Source organism: Delphinus delphis, chromosome Y (genome assembly GCF_949987515.2).
Source record: "Delphinus delphis chromosome Y, mDelDel1.2, whole genome shotgun sequence".
Lineage (NCBI taxonomy): Eukaryota > Metazoa > Chordata > Mammalia > Artiodactyla > Delphinidae > Delphinus > Delphinus delphis.
The window spans coordinates 982,522-1,005,430 of NC_082705.1; the positions used below are offsets into that span (position 1 = coordinate 982,522).

General features: G+C 39.2%; 2 protein-coding genes across 7 annotated transcripts in view; both read left to right on the forward strand.

Annotated features, from left to right (window-relative positions):
- LOC132419212 (eukaryotic translation initiation factor 2 subunit 3-like) overlaps positions 1–4,307 on the forward strand; it is a 45,519-nt gene extending 41,212 nt beyond the window's left edge. Inside the window, exon 15 of one of the 3 annotated variants that reach the window (XR_009518155.1) lies at positions 3,486–4,307. Coding sequence is in view for 1 of the 3 variants with exons in the window: in XM_060003190.1 (XP_059859173.1) it covers positions 3,486–3,531 (46 nt within the window). In the remaining 2 variants the exon portion in view is untranslated. Of the gene's footprint in view, positions 1–926; positions 1,266–3,485 lie in introns of those variants that run through there. The other 2 variants (XR_009518156.1, XM_060003190.1) reach the window with 2 other exon arrangements.
- Positions 4,308–4,452: 145 nt separating this feature from the next.
- The window catches only part of LOC132419211 (zinc finger X-chromosomal protein-like), a 55,395-nt gene continuing 36,938 nt past the window's right edge, over positions 4,453–22,909 (forward strand). For 2 of the 4 annotated variants that reach the window (XM_060003183.1, XM_060003186.1), the window contains exons 1-2: positions 4,453–4,756; positions 7,437–7,572. The gene's annotated coding sequence lies outside the window, so the exon portion shown is untranslated. Of the gene's footprint in view, positions 4,757–6,815; positions 7,573–22,909 lie in introns of those variants that run through there. The other 2 variants (XM_060003184.1, XM_060003185.1) reach the window with 2 other exon arrangements.

The window sequence follows — 22,909 nt, forward strand, 5'->3', positions numbered from 1 at the left end:
GCCTTTCACGTCCTCCCAGTTCTCAGTGATGGAGCTCTGAGGAACTACAGGGGCTCTTCCCACTCCTCCCTGTTAAGCAGCTTGGGGAAGCAGTTCTCCTCACTCAGGATGAACCTGCTTCCGGCCCTAACTGGCACTGGAGCCACACTCTTGGTGCTCTACCCCTCTACTACCAAGAGCCCCTGCCTTGGATCACTGAAATCTTTCAGAGTGGGATCTCTAACGAACCTCAAGAGGTTCCTGTCTCTGAACCTATGCCCTTTTGTTCGGGAGCTTTGAGAGACACACACCCTTTTCTCACTGCTTCCTCCACCGCTTTTCATGTATTAGGCAGAGACTTCTTACAGGAGCATCATGCTGGAATTGCTCCTCCCCAAAATGGAAACTAATTCTAGAATTGACAGTAGTCATCAAAGTCATCAACCAGGTGAATTAAATGACCCTTTGACATCTTTTATGTGTTGCGTCTCTGTCAGTACGAGAGCACATTCTGGAAAAGCTGATCATTTGTCCCTATTGAATCAGCTACCACCTTCGTATGGGCAAAATCTCCAGCTGGTATTGGCAAAATTCACAGCCACCCCTCCCATCAAGATTCTCATAGGGCTTCCCTGGTGGCACAGTGGTTGAGAGTCCGCCTGCCAATGCAGGGGACACGGGTTCCTGGCCCGGTCCGGGAGGATCCCACATGCTGCAGAGCGGCTGGGCCCATGAGCCATGGCCACTGAGCCTGTGCGTCTGGAGCCTGTGCTCCACAACGGGAGAGGCCACAGCAGTGAGAGGGCTGCATACCACAAAAAAAAAAAAAAAAAAAAAAGATTCTCATAGATCCCCTCAAAACCTCTTACCAGAATTACTCAATATCCTGTAAGGCCAAGTGTTGCTATTACAAATAACCATGTTTTCATAGAGCAATATTTTCACAGTGCACTCTCTGAAGATGAAGACCTTAAGCATCACACCTTGCAACTTAGAGATTTTGTGTCTTGGAAAAGATACCTTCAGAAAGATTATTTTCAACTCAGTGGAGGGACCTTTATCAGGTACAGCTAAACAACCGTGTGGCATCAATCTCCAGGGAAAGACTCTTGGATTCACGTGGCACACCTAAAAATAAAAAGCACTGAACGCTGACTGGACCTGTGCATTATCTGGTGACCTTAAACTAAAGATTTCTTGGAACAGAAGTAGAAAACATCTGATGAGACAGCTTTCCGAAGACATCCAGACCAGGACTGATGAAAATTTGTCACCAAACCTCTGATGATGACATACTGCTTTAGATGGTCTGCAGTGTCTATGCTCTATGTAACAGATGAACTTTAGATAAAAGATCCCTGAGAGTTCTCCTTCCTACCCCTGCCTATTGCTTGAATATGACCTCAGTACGTTTCCAATCTGTACACATTCCGACTGATGTGAGAAAATACACCCAGGAAAGGTCCTTCCTGACCCTGAGGGACAAAACTGCTGAAACTAGAAAAGCTGACTTTTGATCAGTGATGCTTTCAGAAAAAAATCTTGATCAAAGGGGAAAATGAAAAATTTTAATAAACAGAAACCTCTGTATAATGAAGTTGAGAGACTGGAATGGGAAGCTCTCATGCTCTGCAAAAATAGTAGACCCCAGCAGGAAGAAGAAAGAGTCCTCTTCTTCCCTGGCAAGAACTCAGCCAATGAAAGCCCATGGGCTCTCTGTTTACTACAGCCCTCATAACTTCCTTTTCCCCTCTATAGAAGTGTTCTCCTTTGCTTAGTGTGCTGGAACTTGTGTGTGGCTCACCCATGGTTGCAGACTGTGAATAGCAATTCTATGCTGATCTCAAAACCCCTCCCCTTTTTTCCTGAAGAAATAACTGGGTTTGTTACAGGTCAACACTGGAGAACACTAACTAATACAGATTATGGGTACTGAGAAGTGGGATGCTGCAATAACAAATCCCTAAAAATGTGGAAGCTTCTTTTTTTTTTTTTTTTTTTTCGTGCGGTACGCGGGCCTCCCACTATTGTGGCCTCTCCCGCTGCGAAGCACTGGCTCCGGACGCGCAGGTCCAGCGGCCATGGCCCACGGGCCCAGCCGCTCCGCGGCACGTGGGATCCTTCCAGACCGGGGCACGAACCCGCGTTTCCCGCATTGGCAGGCGGACTCTCAACCACTGCCAGTCTTTCTAAATTTTCCTTTCGTGTATTTCTTTGTGAAAGTGAAAGCACTTCTGAAGGTTTTTATTGTCAGGCGCAGTTTCTTATATGGAGTTCCCCAAAGGCAAGAACCAAGCACATCTTCGTCACTCTGTGTCCAGAATTCTGTAGGCCCCTCCCCTAATACTAAAACAATGATCAATAATTTTAATACAAGATAGAATGTAGGAGATCCTTTAAAACTCACGGTGATGTTAGGTGTACTAAAGGTCTTACTGTAACTACTTTAATATTTTATAATGTTAAACAATTTCACATCTCTATTCATACTTCTTCATTTTATCATAAGTATCTTGTATTTTTACATGTATTTCTGGTAAAATGATTTGTCATATAGTGGTATTTCTTTACTGCTATCCATAAATGTATTTGAAATACAAATGACTTTGCATTTTAAAAAAGCTAATGTAATATAGTTGACTTCATATGTATAGTCATCTATTAAATAATCTTTCTTGAATTCTAATAATGGTCTATCTAACAAATATAATTAGGCCATCACTTGTATCCTATCAAAGGCTAACAATCTTTTAATGTATGAAATATTAAAAGGCTATTATAAAAATAACACTGTCTAAACTACTACTTAACTCTGAAATTAGGAAACATCTTTTTCTTTTTACTGTGGCCACTGTTTTCTTAAGTGCTTTATACTGATGGTCCTACTAGTATTTTTTATAATCATGGGAGATCTAACAAGAATACTGACATTATCTTCTTGTGTTCTGATTATGTTAACTACAGTTGAAAGGATGATGTCAGACCCCATTCTTAGCATACCATAACATTAAACAAGGCCTTTGGAAAATATTTAAACACTGGTTGTCATTATTTTGAAATTATGTTAATTATATTTGAAGTTAAGCTAGTTCTTTTTCACCTGAAAAAATATTTTTCTTCACCTTTCTGTGAAAATATATTCTATCACAGCCTTTTGTAGTTTTCTATAAACAATAATGACATGTTGTCTTTTGTGATTTCTGAAAGGATATTTAGTCACTCAGAAAAAACAAAAACAAAACTAAGCTATGGACTTGAATGGAAAACTATCACCCAGAGACTTTCCCAGAGATTTCTAACTGTACCTCTGTTTTTCCTTTTACAAAGCATTTCATGATTTTAATGTATGTGAGGCAAGGACGAGTTGCATTCTGGGAGTTTTGACAATATGTATGATAGAAAACTTAAATATTTGGCCTCTACATTTAAAGAGATTTCTCCACCTGTATTCTGTTGGCTCTGTTATTTTTGTATTCCTTGTTATTTAAAATGTCTTTATCGTTTAGGTCCATACTGAGGAAATACAGCATGTCGGATTCCAGATTAATATAGAGAAAGGCAACATTTTTTCACTTTTTACTACCATCTTTCGAAGTTTGGACCCCAAGTTCAGTATGGAAAGATAGCAGAGAAATTTAAAGTAATAAAAACAGAAAATACATGGTTTCGGAGCTGATAAATGTCTGTTTAATCAAATTTTTCCCTTTCAGGCCTTTTTAACGTTTAAAGAGCTGTTTATGTAGCTTGCTTTAAAAAAAAAAATCCATAGCCAATTCTGCCAGTATATATGTATATTTATGAAAGAATACTGAAATACAAAAAAAAGCGTTATTTATGAAACAAATACACAAGACTTACATTTCAATAGGCTCAGAAATCCTCAAACACAAGGTACATAGAAAATTAACGATACGTTAAAAATTGTTCATTGAAATGTGCAAAATCGCTTTCAAAGTTTAATCCTTTCCCACATTACATTCATATCAGGTTCTCTAACTTTTAAAAATGAAAATATTTGGTAGTTTTAGAACAAGCCGCCTGCTCCTCTTGCCCACAAACCATTCAGAGTGGCAAGTCTATTTTCATTTTATTTCAATTTTTTTTTTCTTCTTTTTAAGCGAAGGAAGGGTACGGCGGGGGTTGCTAAATTTTCTAGCTACAAGGATGAAGAAAACACATTTTCTGCAGGCATGGGTCTTGACAGCTTGCAAACAACTCGAGCAAGTACCTGGGCCACGACCCGCACCGAGACGCGGTACGTCTCTGGGCAGAACCCAGTCCGCCCAGGTGCGGACCTCCTGTCTTTCCGCGGGGTTGGCGGACCGCGGCCCTGCGTGGGTTTTACGGCCGAGGCGGCGGCAGTGGCGCGTGTGCGGCGGCGGCGGCGGCGGCAGCGGCGGCGGCGGCGGCGGGCGGGAGCGCGGAGGAGGAGAAAGGAACGTTGTCAGTCAGGCCGCCGGAGACCCCGCCGCAGCACGGCAACTATACTCTCAGGTCGAAAGGCCTGAGTGGCTTCGACACGAGGCGCCGAGGGACCAACCGGGCCGAAGAGGGGACTTCACCCTTCCGTATTTTCTTGGGTTTCTGTCCCAGGCGGTGACGTGACGTGCTGACGGCGGGCCCGTGCCGGGGAGCTGGGCCGCTTTTTGTCAGCTCCGAGCTCGGCCCCTCCTCCCTCCCTCCGCCCGCCCCACCAGCCGGAGCCCGGCCCAGTGCTCCAGAGAAAGGCCGGCCTGCGGCACCCGCCACCGTCGCCGAGCGCCCGCACCCGGGTCTGGTGAGTCTGGGACGCGGCCGCGGCTGCGGGGCCTAGAGCGAGTGGGACGGCCTGGTCTCGGCCTGGTCGGCGGCCCGTGTGGCGCTCTTATGCGCTAGGCGGGTCGGTGTGGCGTGCGGCGGCGAGCAGGCCCCAAGGAGGCCGCAGTTAGGCCCGGGAAGGAGCCCGGCTGCCCCGAGCAGCGGCGGAGGCGCGCTCTGTTACCGGGCGGGATCTGGGGGAGGGTCTCCCTGTGGCCCGGGAGGCGGCCGAGGGGCATCGGGTTGGCGCCGCGGCCGGCCCGGGCACCGCGCGCGAGTGAGGCCTGGCAAGGAGGCGAGGGCTGTAGGCGGGAGGTGAAGGCCGCTGGCCGGCCTGCCCGATTTTCGCTATGTAAATATAGACGGGGTGGGGGGGGGCGAGGGGGGACAAGATGGCGGCGGATTTACGCCTGCTGCAGGGGATGGCTGGGAGGGGGAGCCGCCATCTTGAAGGTGGCTTTTGAAGGCGAAATTCCGCTACAGCCCGTGAGGTGGGGTCGGAGAGCAGACGGCGGCGGCTCGGGTGGCGGGTACCGGCGGCCCGGCACGGCAGCGTGTACGCGCGGAGGGGGCGTGCTCGCTGCCTACAGCGGCCGTGGTCCTTCCAGTCGTGATGAGCCCTCGGGCTCCAGGCGCTCGGCGGCAGCGCCTCTTTCCTGCTCTGCCTACCGCAGCTTGCTGGCTGGCTGCAGTTTCCGCTGTATTTTAGCCGAGCTGCTGGCAATCACGACCTCGCGCCTTACCCCCGCCCTTGAAGCCACTCTAGGGCGGTTAGGGCCGATGACCGCCTAGGCACCTGAGCTCACGAAGGCAAATGAGAATCTAGGAAATTTTATTTTTACTTAAGTAAAGTCATACATGCACCTTGACGTGCCTATCTTGAGGTTTTCCACCAGTTGCCTCCCTGAGTATCTCAGTAATAAAAAATGAATTTGATGGGAAAAAAGTGCTCGTAACTCTTTTTTGTGCCGCAGGATACAGATACTTCGAAAGCGATTAAAAGTCTGAAGTCTTCTTTTCCTTAGCTGGAAAAATTTTGTTGGAAACTTGCGTTTAAGCGACTAGTGATAATTTTACACAGTATATAGTAAGAGTTGGAAATGGGGTTTTCTTACTGAAGTACGATAAAGTGATGCATTATTTACGAGTTTTTGTACCATGCTGCTGTTTAGATTTTGTCTTATTTGAAAAGTCTTAAGGTACAGTCCCATTCTTTACAGTACTTTACATTGTATATTATTCAGGTTTATTGGTGAACTCTTTAAGCCTGTGTGAGCTTTGCGCTGTACTAGTAAAGATTGAAAAAGTTCCGAAAATCGGATGATGCCTGCAAGAAGTTCACTGCTAAGGTTTCATAGGAATGCGAGGTCTTCATTTGGAGCATTCGGAAAGGGTCCCTGAAGTAGGAGGAATTCTAGGAAGGTACTTACTGAAAATTTGTGGGACTTCATTAGGTGGAGATAGAAGTAGGGAAAGGGCATATTTTAAGTTTGAAGCTTCTTCAGAAGACAGCACATATTTAAAGTTTGACTAGAGTGGATGTATAGGTAGCGGCATACTGGAAATTGAGACTAGAAAAGGTAGATTCTGAGGTAGACTGATGGAACACCTAAGCTGTGCTTCGTATTTATTTAGCAGTTCTGGCTCCAACCATTGGGGAGAACTTTTAAAGTTGAGAAATAATGAAAACTAGTAGTAAGTTGATCAGTGTTTTCTTTACTAGAAAAATTATCGAGTATTGCTGCTTCTTGAATGACTCATGTGTTCTTGACAGCTGCTCCTTTTTTCTTTTCTTTTTTTAAATAAATTTATTTAATAAAGACTGCGTTGGGTCTTTGGTGGTGCGCCCAGGCTTTCTCTAGTTGCAGTGAGCTCCCCACTCCCTTCTCTTCCTTGCAGTGCACAGGCTTCTCACTGCAGCAGCTTCTCATTGCAGAGCATGGGCTCTAGGCACGCGGGTTTCAGTAGTTGAGGCACTTGGGATTCAGTAGCTGTGTGGCTCCTGGGCTCTAGAGCACAGGCTCAGTAGTTGTGGCGCACAGGCTTAGTTGCTCCATGGCATGTGGGATCCTCCCTGGATCAGGGATGGAACCCGTATCCTCTGCATTGGCAGGCGGATTCTGAACCACTGCACCACCAGGGTAGCCTGACAGCTGCTCCTTTTTTTCTATCCTAAGTTCTAACATCAAGTAACGTTTTGCTCAAAATTATTATATTTCCTCTAGTGAACAAAATTTTAGTTAACCATGGTACAACATTACAGGAATAATTTAGGAAGTAGGTTTGAAAAAACAGAAGAGTAATTCCTAAAAATACAATAAATAACCTTGACATGGCCTTGTGCAAACCTCCTTCCCCCGGTGAAGGCAACCGCATCGTGAAAATAATTTTATTACTCTTCTCTGAACCAAGCTTTAAACTTTGTTTTTTCATTTATGAATGTCCTAGATGCAGGTTTCAGAAAGCATGTGTTTCCTAATCTTTCAACACGTGATGCTCCATGAGAAAGATTATCACATTTATCATGAATGGCCATGTTTAGAAAACTTAGAAACTGGACTGAAGGAGACAGATGGGAAGCAAGTTGCTAATGCAGCCTAGTTGTTGAGGTGTGAAGGATGAACATAAACTGTAGAAATAGTTGCTTTATATCTTGACAGCTGGGAAACAGAAAGAACTCTGAGAAGATAGAATGGTATGCTGCATAGTACAGCAGAAGCAGATGTTCCAGTACAGCAACAAAGGATGTTCAAGATAATGATTATATTAAACTCAAATGTATAATTAAGAAGACAGGTAAGTGTATGACTTTAAAGCATTTCTATCAGAAATGGTTAAATATATGATGTTTTTTGCTTGAAGGGGTAGATTGTGATGACAGGTATTAGCCAGCTGTTTTAATTTATGTGTATTTTTCAAATAGAGGCAGTTTTTTTTTTTTAAAAAGCATACAGCACTTTTTGTAAATGGTTTCTCTGATCCTATTTAATTTGTATTCTCACAGAATAATCTTTGTGTTATTTGTATTTGAGCACATTGTGGCAATTACAAACTTTAAAAAAAAATTCTCATGTCAACTCCAGTCTTTCAAATTTTTTTTGAAGTCTTTTTATTCTTTTACTTAACTGAGAAAGGTAGATGGTCATTTGATGTAAATGATTGTTCTCTTTAGCTTCATGCTTTTGCTCTATTTCTACCTAGGCTTTCTTCCATTTCTTTTACTGCAGTGCTCTCCTTCCAAGCCCAGGTGCTCTGCTTAACCTCTTCCCAGACACTCTGCTGGCTCATTTCTCTCTCCTTAAAATTTTCTTAGGTTCTCTAATCTTCTAAAAATCATCAGTCCTTTTTTTTTCCCCCCACTTATTTCTAAATTCATTATTTCCCAAATAACGAGACTATTCCACAGTACAATTGGTATGTCACATAAAAGTGTTTTGTGTTTCAGAGACTCTGTGCCTTCTGTCTCTGCTATGGTTCTTTTTAAAACCTCATGTGGAATCTCCCTTGACGTCAGTCCTCTATCCTGTTTTCTCCAGTCTTCTCTGGCTTCGCTGTCTCCTCTTGTCTGAGATTCTCACCTAGCATTTCTCGTTGCCTGCTGAACAACTCATTTGCCTTCCTGACACTCCATACTCAATATGGCTAAAATAAAATGTATCTGATACATATTAAGTGCCCAATAATATGAGCTGAAAAAGCAGTTTCTTCATAGAATCCCTAAAACAACTCCTGCTTGTTGATTTCTTTCTGTTTGTGACTTTATTTTCCCAGGCTTTTCTTTTCGTGTCCCATAGAACAATACAGACATCTTTAACTTACCATTGAAGCTGTTGTATTCTATTAGTTTATATTTTGTTTTCTTGAGGTCCTAACTGTAGAGACAGTTTCTCATCCTGCCTTGTCCCCTTAGCAAAATGATATGGCGCATGGGCATCATTTCCAATAAATATTATTTGAATGACTGAATGCAGAGATGTATATGGAGTTGAATAACTTTCCAATTGGAATTAGCTTAAACAGTTACTGTGTTATGGACAAGGGTATAAATATTAAGGCATACTGTGTCCACATTATAAAGGTACAAAGTCCAAATGGGAGCTCAGGATAACCTTCCCTGCCTGCTTTATTCTCCTCTTTTTCATATTCTTCACCCGATAGGAATATGGACAGTCCATTCTTATTATTTTTCAGTACAACATTTTATAAAATTATGCAGGAGTCCTGACGTGGAAAAGTTTGAGAAACTCCTAGTCGAATTTCATAGTAGACTTGTATTTTAATAAGTAAATAGGCCGTGGCTTATTTATTCATTAATAGTTACAGTTAAGTTTTAAGTTGTTTGAATTTTCAAAACAGTGCTGCTCTCTTTGTACATAACTCTTCTCTCTTGGGTTTATGATATAAATGGAATTGGTACACTGAAGTGTATATATATGCATTGTCAGCTCTACTGGGAATTGCCAAGTTCTTTCCACAGTGGTTGTATTTAGTTGATACTAAATTGTGAGTCTCTGTTTCTTCATAGCACTGCCAAAGACTTAACAGTTTAATTTCTTCCAGTTTCCAGGGATTAGATGTTTTCTGATTGTCGCTTTAACTTTGCGTCAGTCAGAATACTAGGGAGGTGGAGCCTTTTTTTCCCACATGTAAGTGAAATCATACAGTATTCGTCTTTCTCTGACTAATTTTACTTAGTCTCATATCCTCTAGGTTCATGCATGTTGTCACAAATGGCAATATTTCATTCTGTTTTATGGTTAACATTCCACACCTTTATTCATCTGTATGGTGCAGTTAGGTTGCTTTTATACCTTGGTGATTGTAAACAGTCCTGCAGTAATGAACATTGGGATGCATGTTTTTCTCTAATTAGTGTTTTTATTTTGATAAATACCTAGGAGTGTAATTGCTGGATCATATGGTAGTTCTATTTTTAATTTTTTGAGGAATCTTCATACTGTTTTCCACAGTATGTTTTCCACATACTGTTTTCCACATACTGTTTTCCACAGTGGCTGCACCAATTTACATTCCCACCAACAGTGCATGAGGGTTCCCTTTTCTCCACACCCTTTTGCCAATACTTGTGATTTGTTGTCTTTTGGATACTACTGATTCTGATTGATGTGATGTGATGTGATCCCTCATTGTGGTTTTGATTTGTATTTCCTTAATAATTAGTGATGTTGAGCATCTTTTCATGTGTCTGTTGGCCATCTGTATGTGTTTTTTGGAAAAATGTCTATTCAGATTCTCTGCCTATTTTTTTAAATTAATTAATTAATTTATTTATTTTTGGCTGTGTTGAGTCTTCGTTTCTGTGCGAGGGCTTTCTCTAGTTGTGGCAAGCAGGGGCCACTCTTTGTCATGGTGCGCGGGCCTCTCTTGTTGCGGAGCACAGACTCCAGATGGGCAGGCTCAGTAGTTGTGGCTCACGGGCCTAGTTGCTCCACGGCATGTGGGATCTTCCCAGACCAGGGCTCGAACCCATGTCCTCTGCATTAGCAGGCAGATTCTCAACCACTGCGCCACCAGGGAAGCCCCTCTGCCTATTTTTTAATTGGGTTGTTTGTGGGGTTTTGTTTTGTTTTGTTTGTTTGATGTTGTGTGACTTCTTTTTACATTTGGATATTAACGCTCTATTGGATATATCCTTTGCAAATATCTTCTCCCATTCATTGGGGGCCTTTTCGTTTTGTTGGTATTTTCCTTCCCTGTGCAAAAGCTTTTTAGTTTGAAGTAGTACCACATCTGTTTATTTTTATTTCCCTTGAGGAGGGAAATAAAAGAAGAGAAATAAAATTTCTCTTTTTTATGTGTGTAAAAAAAAATACTACTAATGTCAAAGGGTTTGCTGCCTGTGTTTTCTTCTAGAATTTTTATTGTTTCAGGTCTTACATTTAAGTCTTCAATATGTATTGAGTTTATTTTTGTGCATGGTGGAAGAGAGTAGTCCAGCTTGATTCTTCTGCATGTAGCTATCCGCTTTTCTCAACGGCTTTTATTAAAGAGGCTCTCTTTTCCACATTGTATTATTTTTGCATCCCTTGTTACAGATTAATTACGTGCAATTATGGGCAGTTCCTTTGTACATAACTTGTTTATAATATTATGTCTTTGTCTTTAACTTTTACCATTTTAATTACACTGTATCTTGATGTGTTCTTCTTTGGGTTAATCCTGTATGGGACTTGCTGTGCTTCCTGGACTTGGATGTCTGTGTCCTTTCCCATTTTAGGGAAGTTTTTGGCTATTATGTCTTCAGATATGATCTCTGCCTCTTTTCCTAATCTCTTCTCCTTCTGGGACTCCTGTAATGTGAATATCAGTACACTTGAAGTTGTCCCAGAGGTCTCTTAAACGATCCTCATTTCTGTTTATTCTTTTTCTTTTTTCTGTTCAGCCTCAGCAGTTTCCACTAGTCTGTCTAGTCACTGATATGTTCTTCTGTATCATCTAATCTACTGTTGATTCTTTCTAGTGTGTTTTTCATTTCAGTTATTGTATTATCTCTATTTGGTTGTTTTTTGTCTTCTACCTCTGTTAAAAACTTCTAACTTCTCACTCTGGGAATCCATTCTCCTCCCAAATTCTTTGACTATCTTTATGATCATTGTCTTGAACTCTTTATTGAGTAGATTGCCTATCTCTACTTCATTTAGTTCCTCTGGGGTTTTATTTCTGTACATACGGCAGCTGGCTGTGGAGTATTAGTGGGTCTTAGGGCTATTGCTGACCCACTAGTGGGCAGAGCTGAGTGCTGGGGTCTCTAACTGCAGGGCCAAAGGTGTCCTGGAGTTGGTGTTAGCCAGCTGGTGGGCAGGGCCTGGTTCTGATGGCCAGATGTGAAGTCCCATGAGGTTCCCAGGCTGGGTGGTCCCATGCTAGTGCCAGTGCACTTGTGTGTGTGGTTGATTCCCAGGGCAGCTATGGGCTGAAGGGCCTTAAGATTAGCTGGCCTCCTGGTGGCTGGGGCTGTGTCCCTTCCTGGCTAGTTGCTTGGACTTCCTGGTACTGGTGCTGACAGACTGGTGGCTGGGCCAGGTCCCAGTGCTAATAAGCTAGAGGGAGGGCTCCAGAGTGATGCTTGCCAGCACCAGTGTCCACATGGTAGAACAAAGCTCCCAAGAATGGCTGCCTCCAGTGACTGCGTCCCCAGGGTGAGCTCCATTTGTCCCTTCTTTTCCAGGAGACTCTCCAAGATCAGGTATCAGTATATGGATCTAACCTGGGTGTCTTTCAAATCACAGCTTCTGTATGTGCCCTTTAAGAATGGAGTCTAGGGCTTCACTGGTGGCGCAGTGGTTGAGAGTCTGCCTGCCGATGCAGGGACACGGATTCGTGTCCCGGTCCGGGAAGATCCCACATGCTGCAGAGCAGCTGGGCCCGTGAGCCATGGCCACTGAGCCTGCGCGTCCAGAGCCTGTGCTCCGCAACGGGAAAGGCCACAACAGTGAGAGGCCTGCGTACTGCAAAAAAAAAAAAAAAAAAAAGAATGGAGTCTATTTCCCGCATTCTTCTAGGTCTCCTCAGAGTAAGCCCCACTGGGTTTCAAAGTCAGACATACTGGGAACTTGTCCTCCCAGTGCAAGACCCCCAGGCTGAGGAGCCTACTGAGGTGCTCCAATTCTTTACTCCTTGGGAAGAATCTCTACAATTGTGATTATCATCCCATTTGTGGGTCACCTACCCAGGGATATGCATAGACCTTGACTGTACTGCATATCCACCACTTCTGTCTCTTTGTGGTTCCTTCTTTGTATCTTTTCTACTAGTCTCTGGTTTTTCTCAACAATACTTGCTCTGTAGATATAATTTTGGTGTGTGTGTGAGAGGAGGTGAGCTCAGGGTCTTCCAACTCCTCAAAATTTTAGTAAGTATTCTCTTATTCTTTGTAGAATTGTTTTAGTTGTCTTTTTCCTTTAACTTTTTTTAGACTCTTTATTTCAGTTGGAAAAATTATTAGATTTTTGTATTTGCATCAAGTTTATACAATATATGGACAATATATGGACATACATATATGCCTTTGATGAACATGGTTTATTTCTGTAGGCTTATTAAAGTCCTTTTATAACATTTTCTCCATCATCATTATCGTCTTTGCCATTGTCATCAAACACTTATTGTGTGCCAGCACTGTTCTTCAGACAGTACTAATATAATAACTTCTAAAATCTCCCTACCATAATTACACATTTCATTTATTTATTTATTTTTGGCTGTGCTGCGTGACTAGTGGGATCTTAGTTTCCCAACCAGGAATTGAACCCTGGCCCTTGGCAGTGAGAGCTCCGAGCCCTAATCACTGGACAACCAGGGAATTCCCAATACACATTTTCTTGTATCCTAAGTTTGCTTTGAAACTTTGAAACCCCAGGGATTGAAACCCATAATCTTAGTGGAGGTAGAATTTTAATTTTACCATCTGGCTCCAGAGTCTACACCTATACCATACTATATATTGCTTTTCATATATGCATTGTTAACTGTATTGTGTTACGTTGTGTAACTTTTGTGGCCATAGTGAATAGCAGTTTTTTAAAAGTAACAATTTCAGTTTATAATTTATAACAGACTCTCTTGACATGCAGAAATCGACTATGCAAACTTTCAATATTAAATGTATGACCATACTGCATAGATTCTGAGGTGCACTTTCCTCCTTATAGGTCAGTATCTCTGAAATTGAAATGTATTTATCACAGCCTGCAGTATTCAGGAACTACTCATTTTGTATCCCTCCACATGAGTTACAGTCATTATTGGTTACTACATACATTGCTAATACTTATCAGACAGTACTCCTGAAAGTAGAATAAATTGCTCTTGGAAGAGTTGAAAGAAGTTAAACAGCAGTCAGAGCCTGGGTTGTTTGATTCATATTTCAGTCATAGGATACGTGGTTATACATTGAGAGTCTTTTTATCACAAAATTTCCAACTTTGAACAGAAGCTGCTTAACTTACTTTAGCAAAAATGAAATAATGACTTTAGTCAAAAAATAAAGTGCTGGCATCAAAGTTTGAGAAGTAAGTGTCATTGACTTGTAAGAAGATTCTACAGATGATAATTAAGAGATGCTTCATCAACACCTTGTTGTTGGGAGAAAACTGTAGTTAGACATGGACATTGAACAGCTTTGAGCAGAAAAGTGAGCCACAGTAGCACCCTGAATGTGATGTGAAGAAGTTTTAATATTCTAAATGCATTTCTTTTGGTTATTTTTCACACACATGCCAACTCCAGTATGTATTTTACAGTTATAAATGATGATGAATTATATCATTTTACTGAGCAGTAGTTTTTCTTAGTGGTATGTAAAATAATGGTTCATCTAATAATTAAGAGCATCTTCAGAGTCCATGAAATCCAGTAGTGATACTAGTTAGTGGACTTTTTGCATTTTCTATGTAATTGTGTTTTCTGTTAATAATGATGTTAGATTCAGTTTTTAATGGTATAGGTACTTGAAAGAGTGTTTCCAGTGTTTTTTTCTTTAAATATTGATACTGCAGTGTTCTCTTAGGTAAATATTCTTTAAATTCTCTTCCTTTAGAGTTTAGAAGTTTTTATCATAAAGAGGAGTTGAATTTGGGGGATGCTTTGGCCTGCATCTGTTGATTTTTTTTTTCCTTTGATCCATTAATGTGCTGAATTTTATTAATGGATTTCCTAACTTTAAATTCTCTTTGAATTTTCTGTATAGTTAGTATTTACATTTCCATATCATTGAGCTGTAATTTGTCCCTTATTTCTCAAGATCTTTTTAAACACTAGCTTACAAACTAATTCTTTCTACTTCTCTTCTTCCAGTTATTCAACTTAAATGTTAAATATTGCTTAACTTGATTTCAGGTAATGAACATTAATCAGTATGCTTACCTTCTTTTTAAACTTCCATTTGAAGGTGGGGTTTGCTGACTAGAAGAAGAAAAAAAGGAAGTTTAAAATTCACTGTGCCAGGTAATAAAAAGATTAGCTGAGGGATGGATAAGGGGGAAAAAAAAGATGGTTAGGACTTTACTTAAGATAGAATGAAAGTTAACTTTAAAATATTAGAGGAAACTAGATAGATTTAAAAGGATAACAGTGAGAGGTTTTTTAAAAATACAATTTTTAAAGTATTAATTAAATTTTTTTTTGAGAATTTTTATATGGAAGAAGGCTAGACTATGGAAAACTAGAATAAGTTTTTTGTTGTTGTTTTTTTGCCACCCTTTGTGGCATGTGGGATCTTAGTCCCCAACCAGGCATCGAACCGATGCCTCCTGCAGTGGAAGCATGGAGAGTCTTAACCGTTGGACCACCAGGAAAGTCCCTAGAATAAAGAATTTTTAATATATAGTGATGAAACAGCTTGATATTTTATCTCTTGTGAATGAAATTTAAAAATTTGCAATTATATTTGTTTCATCTTTTAAAAACTAGATTTAGTTCTAATTTTAACAGTGCACTAATTCTCCAAATGAAGAGAATAAATAGAGGTGGATTGTATTTTGGCATGATTTTCTGACATAATTGTGAGCCATCATTATATGGCATTTTCACTTCATACTGGAATTGCAATATGAAAATTGTATGTCAGTTTTCTAAGACCTTTGCTAGGCTTAATCTTGTGGATATTTTTGTTTCTCTAGCTGTTAATTAGTCTTCCTATAGATTTTAATTTAAGTCAGTGGCCATGACTGTGACTGAGCATATCTTTTTCATTTTCACCAACTTTTTTACATCTTTTGTGCTTTACATTTTCACTTTAAATATAATTACTTTGTATTTAGCTTGTATTATTATTATGTTTAAAGAATTGATCTGTCATACTAATCAACAAAGATAATGTGTTTTGAGTGGAAAGCAGAGTTTACAGTTACGTGGAAGAAATGTTTTGAGTTCATTAGTTGAGTGAACTCCAAGCAGTTTTCTTGTTCACCCGTATTGTTAAACTATTGTATATTTTTAAACATATACAATATAGTCATTTTAATGAACAGCATTTAAAAAAATTATATATAAACAACAGTTCTGTGGGGTGTGCACATTATCACTTCAGTGCCAGTGGCACATTAAATACGTTCATTCTTAAGACTTTTGCTTCTCCTGCAACCATTAGATCTGCTGAGATTTGGGTAATGAACATTCAAACAACTTAAATAGGCTTCAGAAGATACTGTGAAATAATTGAAACTGGAGAATAAGAGTCTTAGAAGGATTAAAAAAGTAAAATAGATAACATGTTTATGAGAAATGAGTAAAGTCCCTTTGTGTCCTTGAGCACATTTCTTAGCTTTCAAAGCTTCAATGTCATTAATTGGAAAATGGGGCTGGTAATATCTACCCCTAGTTCAGGTAAAGATAAAATGAGATAATTTATGCAAAGACTTTAGTACAGTTTCTGAGATCTAGCAAATTATCTGCAAATGACAGCTTTTTAAAGGATGGAAACAGAATAGATTAAAATAAGCATGAATACAAATTAAAAAGTGTACACACTGGACTTTCCTGACTTTGTTAGCTAACAAAGTAGAAATAATGGTAGACTAACATCTAGTACTTTAATAAAACAATGTAAGATCTTTTTCACAAACATATTAAATTTAAGGATTCATAAATTAAAGAAGAGTAGTAGATTGGAAAAAGTTAATATTTTAAGGATGTCAGTTCTTCCCAAATTGGTCAGTATAAATTAACAGAATCCCAGTCAATCCCCTTTAAAGAGAGATTTAAATATATGCCAATAAGGACGAATATACCACACACGTATACTGATAGGTCTTTAAAAAGTCAGTGAGATAAAACTCAGCTGAGAGATGTATAAAACTCATAAGCAACATATTAACAAAACCCAAACGTTCATTTTTCAGTAAAATTACAAATTTTAAAAATACTAATTTCCAGTGCTCATTGGGTTTTAGGGAAGTGTAGGTACTTTTACATTACTGGTAAAAGCATAAAAATTGTTAGGAGAGTTTTGTGGAGAGCGTCTTAACAGTATCGGGGTTTTTTCTGTTTTGTTTTTGCTGTGCCATGTGGCTTGTGGGATCTTAGTTGCCTGACCAGGGATCAAACCTGGCCCTGGCAGTGAAAACTCCAAATCCTAACCGCCAGACCGCGAGGATATTCCCTCAAATTTTTATGTGTACAAAACAGTCTGACTCACGTGACCTTCTTTACAGTTTTCCTATAGAATATCCACCAAAATGTAAACGACACAGCAAAAAACCAAAATGTGCTGTCACAGTGTTGCATACTAAAATACTGAGATAGATGCAAGCAGTATTCATGTCTCATTTTGAACTTCGCTAAATTAAGTAAGAGCCTACTCATAACCAACTGAGTCTGCTTAAAGGGCAAATTATGGAATTTACCATACTTTTTAAAAATCTAGCAGGAAATGGAGCATCTCTTAATAATTCTTACCTGCTGAGGAAAAGTAGCCCTCTTGAGGAACATTCATCATAATGGTGGTAAGATGTAGAGGTAGTTTATTTAAAATGCATTATTACCTTATCTGATATCGATTGTGTTGGCCTCAAGTATTAAACACATTCACTCATGTGAATAACCATTACCCTGATTTTTTAAATGACATTATGAGTAACAGAGAAGCCTCACTCCTGTCACCTTCCCAGTCAATTATTCCTCCCTTTGCAAGAAAGAACCACTATTCTGACTTCTGTTACCATTGATTTGGTTTTTATTTTTGTGTGTTGGGCTTTCCAGAGCAACATTATGCCTGGAAAAGTTATCCATGAAATTACTTATAGCAGTTAATTCATTCTTATTGTGTATAATAATGAGTTGTATAAATATTCCATCATTATCCATTCTGATATTAACTTCAGAGAGTACTGTTGGAGAATGTACATTTATTGGATTGGCCAAAAAGGTCATTTCGGTTTTTCTGTAAAATCTTAATAGAAAAGTCGGCACGAACTTTTTAGCCTACCCAGTACATGCTTTGGTGCTGGTAGTAAACAGTAATTTGCTAGGATTTTAATTGAATACAAAGGTTAATTTAGGGGAAATTGACATTACAGAGGCAGTGTTTTCTAGAGCAACAGAATTCTCCCTTTGTCTTTTAAGAAGAATCTCACTAGAGTTTTCAGTTAACATAGCCAATCATGTATTTAAGTGGTAAAAAATCTATTGTCTTTAATAGTACTAATTTTGTACTATTCTACTTTTCTGAACTGGTTATGATGATAGTATTTCTGTTGGTTTTTTGGATTTCTTGGATATATAAGGTATAAATCAGAAATTTGACTATAATCATGCATTTACTTATCTTACCTAACTGAATTGGTTAGCAGTTTCCAGTATTAAAATACAATATGTTAAAAGGCATCTTAATCTTCTGACCTTTGTGAGAATGTAGTGTTTCACCCCTAAATTCAAGGTATGCAGTTTTACTTTAAAGTAATGCAAATATCATTCCTCTTTATTATGTGAGCTGATTTTGTGTAATAGAAACCCTTTGTAGCAGGTTAGACTGATTTTGAAATTCTGAAGTGCATAATTATACACTTGTGCACACATTTTTATTGTGTTAAGACATATCTCTTTTTCTACTGAGTGAATATTTTTAAGTAAAAAATCAATATTGAATTTCAACTTTTTGACATCTTTAAGAGTATCGTCGTTTTTTACTTGCAGCCCATTGATATGGACTAATTGGCTCCATCCTGATTTCTTAGTTTGTTAAGGGATGTGTTTGTGTGTTTCTCTTTCAGATTATGGATCATATTTGCAAATACTTGAACTGGTGTCATAAGTAATAGAGTTTGGGAGTGGTTTGATTTATTTTATCAGGTTTTGGTTTTGGAGATTTGTTGACTTTGCCAAAGGAATTGTAAAATGCTCTAAAATAATTCATAAAACTTTAGAATTATTTGTTTTTGGAACTTGTGAAAAAATTCACCTATGAAAGAATTTGGGTTTCAAGCTGTTTGAAATGTTAACATTAGACAGGTTATTGTATTTACTTTTACGATTGCTTGAGTTTTCTATCTCCGGTTAATACTGGTAAATTTTAAAAAATTAATAATTTTTGGCTGTATTGGGTCTTTGTTGCTGCACATGGTCTTTCTCTAGTTGCGGCGAGCGGGGGCTACTCTTGGTTGTGGTGTGTGGGCTTCTGATTGTGGTGGTTTCTCGTTGTGGAGCACGGGCTCTAGGTGGGTGGGGTTCAGTGGTTGTGGTGCACGGGCTCAGTAGTTGTGGCTTGCAGGCTTGTGGGATCCAACTCGCAGGCAAGTTGCTCCATGACATGTGGGATCTTCCCGGACCAGGGCTCGAACCTGTGTCCCCTATATTGGCAGGTGAATTCTTAACCACTGTGCCACCCAGGGAAGTCCCTAGAGGCTATTTTCATCTCCTAGGATCAGGAAATACGGGGCTGAGAGTGAATAATGATCATGGGAATAAGAGAAAGGAACAGATAATTGAGTAGTTGGAAGGGGAAGAATAGGAAAGATCAGACATCCCAACTGACAGGGAAGGAAGAAAAGGTCATAGTGATCACGTCTGGAGGAAGCAGGGTTTTATCCAAATGAAATATTCAGTAGATAGTGTGGTGGAAGAATTAGGTCCAAGCCTAGTCTGAGTATGTGGATTTGGGGAATTATCATTCTGCATATGGTAGTTGAAACCATAGGAATAAAGAGAAAGTAGAAGACATGGCTGATTGCACAACCTTGGGCAAGACAGTAAAGGCTGAGGAGTGACACAGTAACCAGAACTTGGGAGAGTGGGAAGAAAACTAGGGTGTCACTTAAAGACTGAGAAACAAGAGAATTTCAAAACTGAGGGTATTCTCTCTCAAACGCTAATGGGGTGAATGAGAAAAAGGGTTATTCTTTAACCTACGGTTAACCCTACCATTCGTTGAAATATCATTGACATATAACATTATGTAAGTTTAAGGTGTACAGTGCAATGATATGTTGCCAGTATGCATTGTGAATTGGTTGTAAACACCTCTGCCTCATCACGTATTTACATTTTCTGTGTGTGGTGAGAACATTAAATTTTGACACCTTAGCTGCTTTGAAGTATGTAATACAGTATTGATAACTGAAGTCACCATTTGGTATATTAGATCCCCAGAACTTATACCTGAAGTTTGTACTCTTAGACCAGCATGTTCTCATTTCCCCAAACTCTCCTGCTCCTGATCCTACTCTTTATTTCATTGTATTTATAGATGGGCATACCTGCTCTTACTGTATTTTGCTTATTGCACTTCACAGATACTGAGGTTTTTACAAAATGAAGATTCTGGCAACGATGTGTCAAGCAAGTCTGTTGGAATCATTTTTCCAACAGCATTTTGTCATTTCGTGTCTCCGTGTCACATTTTGGTAGTTCTCTCAATATTTTAAACTTTTTTGTTATTATTATATTTGTTATGATAACCTGTGATCTTTGATGTTACTATTGTAATTGTTTGGCGGCACCAGGAACTGCACCCATATAAGACAATGAACTTAATAAATGTTGTGTGTGTTTTGACTGCTTCACCTCTGGGCCATTCCCCATTCTGTACCTTTTCTCAGGTCTCCCTATTCCCTGGGACACAACAATATGTAATAAAAGTAGACCGGCATGAAAAGATGCTCAACATTGCTAATTACTAGAGAAAGACAAATTAAAACTACAATGAAGTGTCACCTCACACCGGTCAGAATGACTGTCGTCAAAAAGTCTACAAACAATAAATGCTGAAGATGGTGTGGAGAAAAGGGAACCCTACTACATACTTGGTGGGAATGTAAATTGGTGCAGCCAGTGTGAAGAACAGTATGGAGATTCCTTAAAAAACTACAAATAGAGCTGCCATATGATCCAGCAGTCCCACTCCTAGCTTCCAAAGGAAGCTCTTAATTCCAAAAGATACATGCACCCCACTGTTCATAGGAGCACTGTTTACAGTAGTCAACACATGGAAGCAACCTAAATGTCCATCAACACAAACATGGATAAAGAAGATGCAGTGTATGTACACCAATGGAATATTATTCAGCCATAAAAAAGAATGAAATAATGCCATTTGCAGCAACATGGAGAGACCTGTATACATCATCATACTAAGTGAAGTCAGACAGAGAAAAACAAGTATCGTATGATACCACTTATGTGTGGAATCTAAAAAATAATACAAATGAGTTTATTTACAAACCAAAGCAGACATAGAAGACAAACATGGTTACCAAATCAGGGTGGGCAGTGGTAAATTAGGAGAATGGGATTAACATGTACATACCACTATATGTAAAACAGATAAAAAGGATTTACTGTATAGCATAGGAGATTATATTCAATATCTTATAATAACATAATGGAAAAGAATATGATAAATAATATGTATACATATTCAGTTATGTACACTGGAAAGTAACACAGAATTGTAAGTCAACTATAATTCAATTAAAAAAAAAAGGAAAGGAAAAAAAATTAGGAGTGAGAAGAAGAGTCACTTGATGAAGTGAACTTTATTGTTTTATTTTAAGAAATTGCCACAGCCCTCCTGCAGCCACCACACTGATCAGTCAGCAGCTATGAAGATCAAAGCGCAAGACCCTCTATGAGCAAAGATTAGGACTAGCTGAAGCCTCATATGATGGTTATTGTTTTTCAGCAGTGAAGTATTTTTAAATTAAGATATGTATTTTTTTAAGATATAATGCTGTTACATACTTAATAGACTACTGTACAGCATAAACGTAACTTTTGTATGCAGTGGGAAGCCAAAAAATTCATGACTTCCTTTATTGTGGGGCTCAGGACCTGAACCCAAAATACCTCCACGATATGCCTATAACACATTTTCTTTACTCATTCATCACTAAGCTTGTTTCCATATCTGGGCTATTGCAAATAGTATAGCAGTCTCTGCCTTATCTGAAGTTTCACTTTCTAGGGGTTTTAGTTACCCTGGTCAACTGTGGTTGGAAAATATTAAATGGGAAATTCTGGAAATGAACAGCTCTTAACTTTTAGAATGCATGCCATTCTGAATAGCATGTTGAAGCCTCTTGCCATCTGGCTCTGTCTCAGCTGGGACATGAATTATCCCTTTGATCCATGTATCCTGCCCCTTAGTCATTTAGTAGTTTCCTTGGTTTTCAGATCTACTGTCATGGTTTCACAGTGCCTGTTCTCAGGTAACACTTGTTTTACCTAATAATGACCCCAAAGCACAAGAGTAGTGATGCTGGCAATTTGGAAATGCCAAAGACAAGCATGAAGTGCTTACTTAAGGGAAAAGGTAGCAATTTGGGAATGTGAAAAAGAAGCCATAAAATGCTTCAGGGGAGAAGGTGAAAGTTCTGGACACAATAAGGAAAGAAAAAAATTGCTTAGGTTGCTAAGATTTACATTAAGAATGAATATTCTATCCATGTATAAAATATCCTATCCAGGAAAAAAAAGTTCCTCGTGGTTTTACTGTCACACGTCAGACTGCAAAAGTTACAGCCACAATGCATGATAAATGCTTAAAAAGGTATTGAATTCGTACAATAAAATGTTCTGAGAGACCGCATTCACATAACTTTGTTTACAATACATTGTAATCATTCTGTTTTATTAATACTTAACTGTTGTTAATCTCTCACTGTGTCTGAAAGTTACACTTTATCATAGGTATGTACTTCCAGGAAAAAATATAGAATGTATAGCTTTGGTACTGTCTACAATTTCAGGTATCCAGTGGGGGCTTGGAACCTGTCCTGGTGGCTAAGAGGGTAACTACTGTTTTTTAGTGAACATGGCACTGCAGATATCTTTTTGACATAGTGATTTTATTTCATTAGGATATATACCCAGAACTGGAATTGCTGGATCTTATGGTAGTTCAATTCTATTAAGTTTTTAAAGTTTATATTACATTGCAGTATAGTTGATTTACAGTGTTGTCTTAGTTTCAGGTGTACAGCAAAGTGATTCAGTTATACATATACATATATCTATTCTTTTCAGATTCTTTTCCCATTTAGGTTATTAAAGAATATTGAGTAGAGTTCTCTGTGCTATACAGTAGGTCTTGTTGATTATCTGTTTTATATATAGTAGTGTGTGTATGTTAATCCCAAGCTCCTAATTTATCCCTCACCCCACTTTTCCCCTTTTGTTA